Genomic DNA, 12535 nt, shown 5'->3' with positions numbered 1-12535 from the left:
TTTATTAAAACAAATTTACGGCGCGTGCTACAATAACAGAGGATGAAAAACATTTTGTGTGCTCTCTTCTACCTCCTGGGTATCTTGAAATTTTGGGAGCCTTTTTACAAAACTAAGAGCACTGATTGGCCTCCCTGTAACGACACTTTGCATGTGAATTATGGCTACTTTGTGTATTTGAATTCGACAATATTCTTCAGATTTTGTCAGGTAACATATAGCAGCTGTTGTTTGTCTAAGTGCATAGTATGTATATGTTTTCTGTGGGGCTTCAAATAAACACTGGGAGGCTTAAGGCCTCACTCGCAGTATGCTAATATCGGATATCATTGATTATGTGAGTTGCCAAAAAAAGAAAGCACTGAGCAGCGTACCTTAGCAGACAGCAGTGAAACATTGGACTCCTACCTTCAATGTCAGTGTCCTCTTTTGCGTCCCTTGTAGCATCCCAATAAACCAGAGGCAATAAAGTAAAAGCTTTTATTAAAATCACCCACTCATCCTTACCTAATCCACTTGACATTACAAAAGCCCACCCAAAATAAACCCTATTTTTACCTGCTATGATAATAATAATAATGAGGTAAAAACACAGCCCTGTGTTTGTGTACTTTGTGTTTTAAATCTCCTGCACATTATTGTGTGATTATTCTCTTTACTTTTTTGTAATTTTCCTTTTCATTTTGCCTTTCTGTCTATCTGGCAAGACTGAAGCTACCACTGCGACCAAGAAGGTACGGCTGGGTGTGAGAGAAGGATCAGAGTCTGACAAACACATAGTGCCTGTAAAGGACACCTCTAATTGGAGGCTGTGATTCTATAGACAGGAGTGTTTCTGTGAGTGTGTGTGTGTGTGTGTGTGTACCTGTTTAGACATCTTTGGGGGGCCCACCAATTGTGGGGACCAACAGTCATTTGTGAGGACAAAAGTGCCTGTCCTCATGGGTTTGAAGCCATTTTTGAGACTCAAAATGTGGTTTTAGTGTCAGGGTTGGGTTATGGTTAGGTTTAGGGTAAAGTTGAGGGTTAGGAATGTATTTTTCATGGTTTAGGTAAATGGCTAGGGACAGCATTATGTCAGTTAGAGGTCCCCACAAGACATGAATACCTGACGTGTGTGTGTGTGTGTGTGTGTGTGTGTGTGTGTGTGTGTGTGTGTGTGTTCAAGCTTACAGGTGCTTTTCTAACCTGAAAGCTGTCCTCATAGTCACTTTCTTTCTCCTCCCAAAGTTCACATGAATTATACTTAGAGAATTGAGGATTTGTAGATGACACCAACACATGATGAACAGTGCTGTTGGGTTTGTAAAGAAGGTAAATGCGAAATGTAATGTAAAAGCACAGCATGTCATTCTTAGCAGTTAGTTGAACACACAAAATTTGGCAGGAAACTTGAGAATAATATTGATTTTTTTTCTTTTATTTTAAGCTAATGATGGTAGCACTCTGCAGAGGGTTAAGTGTGTAAATAAGAGACGAGCACAGCTTCTAGGTCTGATAAATGAAAGCCAGTGTTGTTCTAATGGCCCGAACAAATAAGTGTGTTTGCATAGATGTCTGTAAAAATTACTTGATGCTGGCTTGATCTGTGGCCTATTCAGTTTGAGTTACTATAGCATGATGTTCACTGGGTAAATTGTGAATTACAGTAAGAAACATAAACCATAAAGCAGGATATGCTTTGCTACCTTGTTAATGAGTGCAGAGTACAGTGAGCTTGTGATTTGTATTTATATACCACATATAAACGCTATTATCTACTATTCCAGTTTCAGTCATTACACGTTCTCCGTTTATTATACTGCCTAATAATATTACAAAGGATTGTTGATGTCGTGGAGTTTTCAAGGACATCTCAAATGTGCACGGTCACTTACAAATTTCTGTCAGAATGTTTATGTTCAACACTTTAGCGTTCACGCCCACGCCGCGGTGCATTTGCGTTTTGGATTCAGACCAGAACAGATTTATTCTGAAAGGCCTGAGTTTGCAGTCCAACCTTTCACTTCACTCACTGCAACATTTCTCAATTAAAATGCAAAACACTAAAACACTGTCACTTGAAAGTCGTGACCCTCCTTTAGTCCAATTATATGTTCTGGCAGTGTGCCCAATGTCTTCTAGCTAATAACACAGTTCCACAGTTATTGATGGCACACTTTCTGCAAAGATGGGATGCCTTATCTTGTAGTCGTCTAGCCACTTGACTGGTGTAACACGCGGTGAATGCTTGAGGTCCAGCATACTAATGGGCTTAAACCTTCAGGTTGTATTTTAGTTTTATTGAAGGACTGTTACCAGGCTTCTCAAGGCCAGTTTATCTTGCAGGCTCAGTCTCGGCGTTTTTGTCGAAACGAAACAGTCGATTGTTGCTGAGGGTTTGTAGCCTTGTGCGTCCACAGTTATTCAATCACTCTGCCTAATGAGACCTTTGCTTTGCTATGTTGAAATTTATGTCATGTCACCAAACTCCCATAAGATTTATTGGTGTTTAATTTGTCCCACCCCGATGGTCTCGACAGAAGAGAGATGTGTCAATTCAAAACCTGTTCTGGACACGCCCACACAGTCCACACACGCCACACAGGTCTAACCAGGGTGCCCAGATGTGTGATGTGCAGCAGCACATGTTGTGCTTTGTGGGTTTTTTGGTAGTTTTCGAGCAGGGAGTTGCATATTTACGTTTTCTGTGGCATTTGGGTTGGAGTTAAGGGTCATTTTTTGCATGAATGATCACACGATCTTTTAATTTTACATGTGTGCAAATTGAAAACATGGCACACGTTAGATACAGATGTTAGTTACATACTTGCAGAAGCTGAAAAGAGAACATAGAAAACATAAAATATTAAAGGAGTTCCACTTTTCGAAAGCACGGACCTCTGTTAAAGTCAAGCTGCTCCTCCGACTGTGCGCGCACTGGTTTCTGTGTTCGAGGCAAAACAGTAAAAATCTATTTTATTTTTCAAATTAAATCATGGCTGCTTTACCTACAGGGCGCAACTGAAACCCAGAAATGTGCAGCGCTCGTATTTCAGTGAGTCCATTAAAAGAGAGGTTAGCCTGGTCATTTAAAATCATTTAATATAAAGCTGCTGTGTTTGCAGCTTCCTTATTTCTGCTCGAAACGTCAGCCATCAGGTTTATTATCGTCTGTTTTGTTCACAACACTTTTATCCTCACAAAGTTGACTCATGGGAAGCCTTATGGAAAGCAGGTGATGGCTTCCTGCTAAGAAAAGGTGAAATAGTTTTTACTACAGACTTCAAACTTCAGAGGTGTATTTATATATTCTCTACTCTTAAGGAAGTGGCGTGCACTCTACAGCTCGAAGTGTCCTTTTCACGCTGGTAAATAGCTTTTAAGAGGCATAAAAGGAGTCATCATCCGTATCGCCCATTACATATGTGATTTCTTTACAACTCGGCCTTTCCAATGTGCATTTTAGTCAGCATTTACTTCCTGTTTGCCTACCTATCAAACTGCAAATACGCCCAAACTGTAAGTCGCTGTGTGACTCACGCGCTCGCAGTCATCAGTGTCTAACCTACCGTTAAAGAAATGTGGTGTTACACACAGCTCGTCATCTTTTCAGCACGCTTCCTGCAGTAGAGCTCGTGCACGCGTTTTGTACGACTTCTGCCTTTTCGTCTAACTCCACAGTCTGGTTCATACATATTTACTGAGCCTGGCTCACAGGTTGTAACAATGTCATGGATTATTGGATTCATTTACATTTTTCTAATTTCAATCTTATCATTTGTTTATAAATTTATGACTCAATAAATGTAAATGATTTCTGAATGTACTTTATATTTTCTATGCATACATGTAGCATATATGTATATTAAGGTTATTGCGGCTTTAGTGATCCAGCCCGCTCGAGATCAAACTGGGCTCCTTCTAGTTCGTTAAATGAAAACGAGTTTGACAGCCGTGCTGCAGAAGCACAGGATACTCGGCCGCGAAGCTGCATCCGATTCATGCTTGAGGTTTTTGCAGTCTATCGAGCAGACTGTGGAACTGCTAATAAAAGTTTGAAATAACCTGTGAACACCTCCTCTTCCTCTTCCCTTCTGCTCCTGCTCTTTTATGTGTGCTGCAGCTGGATACTGAGGCGGCTGACATCCTGAACGATCTGCAGGTGAAGCTCAGCACCGTCCTGGACAATTTCAGCACCATGTTTGCTAAGAGGTAAAAATGCTCATTTCCTGGTGTCTTAATCAAGCCAACTAAAAGCCCAAGCCAAGCTTATCCTGATAGAACTGGAACCTAACACACACACACACACACACTTGAATGACTGAGCATTCACCGCCTTTGCAGAAGTCTTTTTCCTCTAAGTTTGCCTCGGTCTCTGCCTCCAGTTTCCAGACTCGCATTAACGGCTGCATGCGTCAGATGGCTGAGATTCTCTACCAGATGAAAGGCCCCCCCAACCACAGCACCGCTGAGGCAGACGCTGACACCATGCTGAGGCCCCTCATGGAGTTTCTGGATGGGAAGTAAGTAGCTAATGTTGTAAAGTAGATTATATCAGAGTACACCACCAGAGTGACTGTCCTAACTTGAATGTACTCTTGAAGTCATTAATTTCATGGATTAAATGAAACGTGTATTTCCATTAACCCAAATGATTTTTTACTTTCTGCGAGTTAAAATCGATCCAGCTTGGCGGTACCGCAGTGCTCATAGGTAGAAACTTCCGAGACATTTTTTTTTTTTACCTTAATATTTTATGGCTGCAAGCTGCTATAACTCATATGTGTGTTTTTTGTCTCATTATTTATTGGTACAGAGTGTGCTGTTTGGAATATCATATGAACAGTATTGCAGTACGGGGGAAACATAGATTCAAAATATGAGTATGCAAAGTGATGAGACAGAGCAAAGGCTCCAGCTGAAGGTTCAAGATAGTGACTGAAGTCACCGGAGACACTTGTGTTGGTGGAGCAGTGTAAACAGATGGCTGATGGAGTCAGGACGACCCAGATGAGGTGGAGATGGAAAGGACGAGCGCTGCACAATAAGCAGCCTTAAACACAGAGACATCTCACAATGAATTTAAAGATCAGGGAGTCACTGGCTTGAAGGGCAGATAGATTACTGGGTAAGACTGGTGACATTCAAATTTTGAATGAGGGGAATTTGAATTGGTTAAAGCTCCAGCAACACTTGTAGTATATAAAACAACTTGACCATCAACCAGCGTGTGTTTGTGTCAGGTTGTGGCCTTCATCGAAGTCGTCGTGTGACAAATTACAGACAGCATTTTAAAGTACAAACGTATGGAGTAACAGGAGGGGCCTGTTGGTAACAAAGGGGCTTGTCCTACAGTGTCTTTAAGCTGAACAGCGTCTGTACCTTACAGTATAAAGAGCCTTAAGGCGACAACTGTTGTGTTTTGGCACTTTTAATCCACTTTTAATCCACTACAAGAGCTTATTAAAAAGAAGTTGATGTAAAACATGTACACCGTAGAAAAGAAATACCTAGCTGCATTCTTTTAGTGGCCACCAGGGGGCAGTACCTGTGGATTTAAGTAGAAGTCTGGGAGAACAGCTGGCTGTGAGGTCTTGTAAACACCTTCCTGATGACTTGAAGGTCTCACTCATTTCAGAATAAAACATTATAGGTTAAGAAAGGAGGATTATCCACCGTTTGCTCGTTGGCTTATGACTGAAAACAGATGAGTCGTTAAAAAATGACCATGCACCCCAAATCCCAAAACTCACTACAATATGCTCCAGTCCCTCAGAGACCCTCAACTGGACAAAGTGGTAGAAAGTCGATGGAAACAGAAAAGTTAAAATGCTTCTGTGTTCATCCTGAGAGAATTATCATCACTACCTCTGATCAAATGAGCTGAATTCTTTACTCTGTTTCATCTGCTCGCCTGAACTGCTACAGGACTCAGAGCCTTTAGTTGCTCCAGGCCTTGGAGGACACTTCCACCAGATCTCCAGACCATCAACTTTCTATTTTTAAATTGCGCCTCAAAGTCCATCTGTTTAGAACTACACACCTCTCAATATAACATGGTTATTAATGATATACCTTATTATTATTATTATTATTATTATTATTATTAAATAAAACAAGGAGAGATTTAACAGAAACCCAGCATCATAACATCTTAATATGTTTCATCTTTTTGCGTCACCTGATCAGGCCGTATCTTTGCTTCCATAGCAATCAAATTATTTCGATGAATGAGGCCTCAGCTATGAGACAGAGCGTGCTGTACAATCACAACAAAAAGGGTTTTTTTTAGCAACATTGATATTTGCTTCTTATCTGTTTCACTGGAATATCTGGATTTTTTATTTTCATTTTGAAAAAGCCAGATGTATCCTTTGTCATCATGTTCGTGTTAGTTTTTCTTCGTTAGGGTTTATTTGTGTTTGTGTCAGTCTTTTGTGCAGCACACGGGCACAGAGTGACACGGTCCCTCACATTTTTCCGTGTTTGCTTGTAATCCAGTCTCAGTATTTTTGCTGACATCTGTGAGAAGACGGTGCTGAAGAGGATCTTAAAGGATCTGTGGAAGATCGTCCTGAGCAGCCTGGAGAAGACCATCGTGCTGCCTCAGAGCAATGACAGCTTGGTGAGCACATTAACCAGCACAACTGAGTGGCCATCAAAAGTCCAGCGTTTACATACTCATGAGATTACTCTGGGGACAGTAAAGGAGATGGAAAACACACACACACAAGGACACATTTATGAAAGGACAACCATCTAGGACAGTTTGTCCCAATTTGTATTGATTTCTCTTTTAAAACTTTTTTGGTAATATGTCTGAGACAGAGTTGTTTCTTGCTGGGGGTCAAATCTAACCAAATTTAGAGACAGTTGTATTTATTATGTTTTTCTGTCTTCTCAGCATCATACTAATTTTCCTAAATGTACTAAATTAGTTTACAAAAATAATTTTTTACAGAAAAAAACAAAGTAAATAGAGTTTACAGCTAGCTTATACATGACCATCTTTAAGTGTGATGCAGTGTGCTGCAGATCCAGCCCTGTGTTGCCATCTAGTGTCCGACATCAGCATTTTTACAAAACGACTGCTGCTGTTAGATTTCTTTAATGTTGCAGTAATAATGAAAAAATGAAGGTTATTAAGATTTCATATATTCCGCCTCTCTGTCTTTCTCTCTGCAGGGAGCTCAGCTCCTCACAGCAGCTAAAGGACTTTCTAACCTCAAGGTAACACACGTAGACTGTCGATAAAGGGCGTAGCTGCCTTTATGTTTCATTGTAAATTCTTATTACAGTTCAATAATAACCCTGCAGTTTGAATCGTAGGTAAAGTCAGTAAATCTGCACAAGTCGCAGTACATTCAAATCCATTTTACCACCTTCACAGCTCATAACTGCAAACTTCCAGACTTTCTTTAATAGTTAGCTGTAGTTATTATCCAGCATCAGGACTTACTGATGTGTGCTGTGTGCTCATGATCTGGTTTTGTGTATCTGTGATGTATAACTTCTCTGACTTCTGTAGGGAGGAGGTGAAGCCAAAACCCTGACGCCCAAGCAGTGCATAATTATTGATGCAAGCCTCGAGTCAATCAAGGTAGGTGAACACCTACATCTCTTTTACAGCTTCATTTTTCCGTCTCGCTGCCGTATTTGAAGTGCCTGGATGAGCTTAGAGTTTAGAAGAAAATTGTATTACTCTTCAATACTCTTCAGTATTTTATTGAGATGTTCCTCTAAAGTGAGCATTTCCTCACTTCCACCTTGCCACTTCCTTTCCTTTCAGCAATATTTCCACGCAGGAGGAAATGGGCTGAAGAAGGCGTTCGTCGAGAAAAGTCCTGAACTGGCATCGCTGCGTTACGCCCTCTCCCTCTACTCCCAGAGCACCGATGCTCTCATCAAGACCTTTGTCACCACACAGCACTCCCAAGGTGATCGCACACACACAAAGTTCACTCGCTGCACGCACAGTGTGGATGATTTTTGTCTTCTCTGTGGTTCAAACCGAGCTAAAATGTTCCTTAAACTTTTCTCCCCCTCCCTGTCCTCTCAGTGCATGATGGGATGGGCATCAGAATCACCGCCAATGAGAAGATCAGACCTGATAGGGGTAAGTCTTTGATACAAGAAGAACTCGCTAAACTCCGAGTAAAATAGACCCCAGGAGGTGGAGTGCTCCTCACCATGAATCAACACAGAAACAGAACCAACACCTTCACACTCGTGTAGAGCTGGAGCCCCTCGCAGCTCACAGTTAATATTAAAGAGGAAAATAATGAGAAAAGTTTGGAGAATTTTGGAAATGTTGCTATCACAGCGATGAGCTTTAATGAAAGGTCCTTTTGCACCCTTGAAACAAAGCGCATGCCTCCTCTCCTCCTCCCTGTATTTGACTGGACTTTGGTGATTCGCTGTTGTTGATGGTGTAACATTTCTGCCACCCAACTCTCCATTATCAGCTTGTGTGGAGATTAAATTAACAAGCTTGCCCAAAGCAGAAATAAAGAAATGAAAATGGGTCACTGAAGCCGCCATAAGAAGTGAATTACACAGTGAGTGAAGTTTAAAGATGTGTTTAATCGCGTTAGTGTGTGATACCGCTCCGGCTGTGTCGTGCAGGTTCGGGGGTAGATAAGCCGATCGGAGAGGCCTTGCTGCAGCTCGACATGCTGCTCGGCAAAGAGCGCAAGGTCAACGTCAAAGGTGAGACGCACGCATACAGATGTGTTTAAATCACAACAACAGACCTCGTCTCCACACGGAGCAGATCTGTTCAAACATTTGAATTTAAACTTAGGAGCAAATTTTGACCAAATCAAGTAAACTTGGGGTGAACTCGAAATGCTTTCTTATATCTTCAGTAGTTTCTTATCATTTTTTCACTCTTGTGTTTGTAAATCTACATGCGTGCATGCAGTAGCATCACCCCCACTGCTTTGTGTTTGTCTCTCTTGTCCTTTATCTGCTCACCCTCTCTCTCATCTCCCCTCCAGTCATCGCGGTGAACGACATGAAGTGGCAGACGTCTGGGATGTTTCGGCCTTTCGTCGACGTCTCCATGGTCGGTCCATTCCTGGCTGACAAGAAGCGCAAGTTCACCACAAAATCCAAGAACAACAGCTGGACGGCTAAATTCAACGAGGCTTTCCAGTTGTGAGTTGGAAATCTGAAGCGCCAGCAAGTAAGATTGTTGAGTGGGTTGAGATACCGCAGATGGTTAATTGTTTCCTCTGCTCGCAGCGTCCTGGGTAAAGAATCCCCGGACTGCTACGAGCTGCAGGTGACGGTGAAGGATTACTGCTTTGGACGGGCGGACCGGGTGGTCGGCGTGGCCGTCGTTCAGCTGCGCGACGTGGCCGACCGCAAGAGCTGCGTGTGCTGGTGTCCTCTCGGGCCACGCGTTCACACCGACGAGACGGGCATGACGGTGATGCGTATCCTGTCCCAGCGTCCTGCTGACGAGGTGGCCAAAGAGTTTGTCAAGCTGAAATCGGAAACTCGCCCCGCGGAGGAAGGCAGATGAGCCGAAACGGGCTTTACTGAAAGCGAGGTTTAGAAGCGCGGCTTTGTCTGTGAGCAGCGTTTCACCTTCATCCTTAACTAACGGAGACCCTTCTGACTGATGACGTACGAGTTTATCATAGTTGGAATAAGAAAAATGGATTTGTTAAAAAGGGCAAATTTTGAGGAAGAGATCGTCTCTCAAAATGTAAAAAAAAGACTTTTCATAGCACCAGTTTGCGATACCAGTCCTGTCAATGGATTTTATATCAGACGATGACTTTAGAGAGAATCACCGATCCAACCAACCCTACGAGAAAGCTCTCAGCAACGACAGAGACAAAACAAAACTCTAAACAGGAAGAAACTTCTGAAAACGTTCTCAGGAACGGCAGCTGTGATCGTTTCAGGTGAAGGGAAGCTCAGCATAGCATCTATCCAGTTAACTTTGGTGTCATTTCATAATTTAATATTTTAGTGAGTTAATCTGGATAAAATCATTCTGACTTTCAAAAACCACCGAGATACTTGACCGCGCGACACATTTTAAAACTAGACCTGATCAGTAACCTCTGAAGTTTAGCAGCAGGACGACAGCTCAAACACTCCCCTTTCACTCATGCGTCTATAAACGACCTCCCTCTGTTTTTTCATGACTCCAGGGGCCCCTGCTGACCCTCAGTGAGGCCGACGCCACTGTAGGCCTAAGTCTTTGCTCACCCTCCATAAACTTTGTCTAAATGTGTTTCAGGGTGTAGTCCTTGCTGGTGAATTGACTGTCTGTTGACTGTGAGTATCACTGAGATTACACGAGCCCATATTCTTCTATAATGTTTGAGCCTTTGAGGCCTTTAAACTCTTTACAGACACCGTGTGTGTGGAACAACCTCTGGATCCAAAACCTAATGTCATGAAAACACACTACAGTGAACAAATGCTTTATTTGATTTGTTGCAGAAAGCCGAAACTTTTAAGACTGATACACAATTTAGTCGTAGACGGAGTTGTAACTGTAACGCACATATGTTTATTAACACAACTTAAGAAAGGACTAGTCGTCACACAGTAGTCAGGCTATGCATTATCCACAGAGTGAGCGTCACACATTTGCAGCCAAATTTAACAGTGTGAAATATTGTGATACAGCGTCAGATCCTGATGATTTGCAGGTAATTAAACAGGAAATGTGTTTTTCCCTTTGATGTTAGCTTCAGACTGATCTATAGAACCTGCAGGAGCACTAATACGGGCTGTGGTTTGATTTTGTAGCAAGTTTTTATGGATTGCGTTGCCTTAAAATAAGCAGATGAGTTAGCTAACGAAGCTAGCCTGCTTTAAGAGACTTGAAATATGACAACACTGACTTGTAAATTAAAAGAAAAGAAAAGATGTTATTCAGAAGCAAAAACTCTGACTGACTGCTGGGCCGTTGGGTGTTTGAGGTTTTGATCTAATGCTAATTTGTGATGGTGACAAAATGCTGTGAATGGAAACAACAGCTGAAAAACCCTTTTAAGTGTTACGTAGCGTGAACACGAATATAGGACCAAACATGATCATTCCATTTCGTTTACTTTAACAGTTTTTACAAACTAGGACAGATAGAATCAGCCACCGCAGCCTCGCCGCGCGTGCACCGTCACATATTTGACCGTGGCATTTTGCATTAACGTAAAACTTTGAAGGAAAATACAGGCAGAGCAAACAGGCCGGTTTGAACGGACTGACTGTAAGTGGGTTTTTTTCCACCCTCTTGTCTGTTTATGTGCCAAGGACCTCCGTGTTCAGCGAGCCTCATTCAGCTTTCTCTCATGTTTCGGGTTGTATTTGACAGATGTGGCCTTTGCAGACATCCCACTTTTTACTTTTCCAAACTGGCTGCACGAAAGCAACTAGAAGTGAGCCACATCTGTAGTTACACCCGAACTCTTGCACTCTGTTTCACTGTAAGTTTGTAAGAAATGAAACCAATGCCTACATCCAGAGCATGTATTTATTGTAAACAGTCAGCTAGAATTGTGATTTCCTTTCCCCCATGTATGTACTGTGAAATATGAAGACTGTATGTAAAGTACTTATCATTATTCTAATGTGACACATGTTAAATATACTTGTAACATTATTTTGTACATAAAATATTTATGAATCAAGGCAGCGCCTCGTGTCTTTGGTCACAGAGCTCGCTGTTCCCGCTCAGCACGGCAGCTCCGGTCAGTGATTCCTGCCTTACCTGAGCGCCACACTCAGTTGCACACCTGCTCTCCAGGTTTAATCTTTCTGTCTTTGCAAACACACACCTTCAGTCTTCATCACGGTAACTGTTGGTTTAGCTATAAAAATTCACAGAAAAAAAACAGTTTAAACTAAAGAGCACGAACCACAAGGCCCCGGGTACTGTGGGTGTTCTGGGGTAGCGGTGCTTGGGATGTTTTGCGTGGCTTGTGCAGGCTCTATTATTCTGGGTACTCAGAGACTGTTAAGTGCACTGGTGATTTTAAATGGTTGTGGGCTGGATAAGTACTTAAAGGTGTATTGCATAAAGTGCTGCATGAATGGCCAGTAAGACTGCAAAAGCGCTGTATACATGCAGGTCGATTCTGTTTTTGTCTGATTTGTAGCTCATCTTTATGATGCATTAATACTGTAATCCTGCTCAGCCGGTCGTTGATGAACATACAGTCAGGGAGAGCTGCTCATTTAAGTCTGAATGACTGTTTTTTGTAATTTGGAAGAAATAAATAATGTCGAGAAAATAACTGACTATTCCCCAGATGTCACAGCACAGAGTTTACTACACGTTCGAATGACCACAGCGTGAATCATCAGGTGAGTAATGCTGCTGTGGTGTTTGATTCTAATTTCCAGGTGTTTCACAGTTACCTTATGTTGATGCTTTTTTCTGGTTGCTTTAAAGGTAATCCACAGGTGACAGGGAAAAAACATGAGCCCAGAACTGAATGACTGGCATCTACATTCACTTCCTTTTTGGATGCCTTCCTTGTTTTATTTAACGATTATTAAAAATTTTTTGATCACGTTCAGAAAA

At 42.0% G+C, this 12535-nt stretch overlaps 1 protein-coding gene across 1 annotated transcript in view; it reads left to right on the top strand.

Annotated features, from left to right (window-relative positions):
- Positions 1-11640, top strand: part of LOC309719560 (protein unc-13 homolog B-like) — a 189137-nt gene extending 177497 nt beyond the window's left edge. Inside the window, exons 43-53 of the mRNA XM_082555718.1 lie at positions 708-734; positions 4106-4194; positions 4368-4505; positions 6484-6607; positions 7168-7212; positions 7511-7582; positions 7772-7919; positions 8042-8098; positions 8608-8691; positions 8982-9141; positions 9229-11640. Coding sequence (XP_082411844.1) covers positions 708-734; positions 4106-4194; positions 4368-4505; positions 6484-6607; positions 7168-7212; positions 7511-7582; positions 7772-7919; positions 8042-8098; positions 8608-8691; positions 8982-9141; positions 9229-9511 — 1227 coding nt within the window. The 3' untranslated portion in view covers positions 9512-11640. The remainder of the gene's footprint in view (positions 1-707; positions 735-4105; positions 4195-4367; positions 4506-6483; positions 6608-7167; positions 7213-7510; positions 7583-7771; positions 7920-8041; positions 8099-8607; positions 8692-8981; positions 9142-9228) is intronic.
- Positions 11641-12535: the final 895 nt, after the last annotated feature.

Source organism: Aulonocara stuartgranti, assembly GCF_965226115.1.
Source record: "Aulonocara stuartgranti genome assembly, chromosome: 12".
Classification (NCBI taxonomy): Eukaryota; Metazoa; Chordata; class Actinopteri; order Cichliformes; family Cichlidae; genus Aulonocara; species Aulonocara stuartgranti.
The sequence above is the reverse complement of the archived record's forward strand: the minus strand, read 5'-3'. Positions and strand labels throughout refer to the sequence as shown.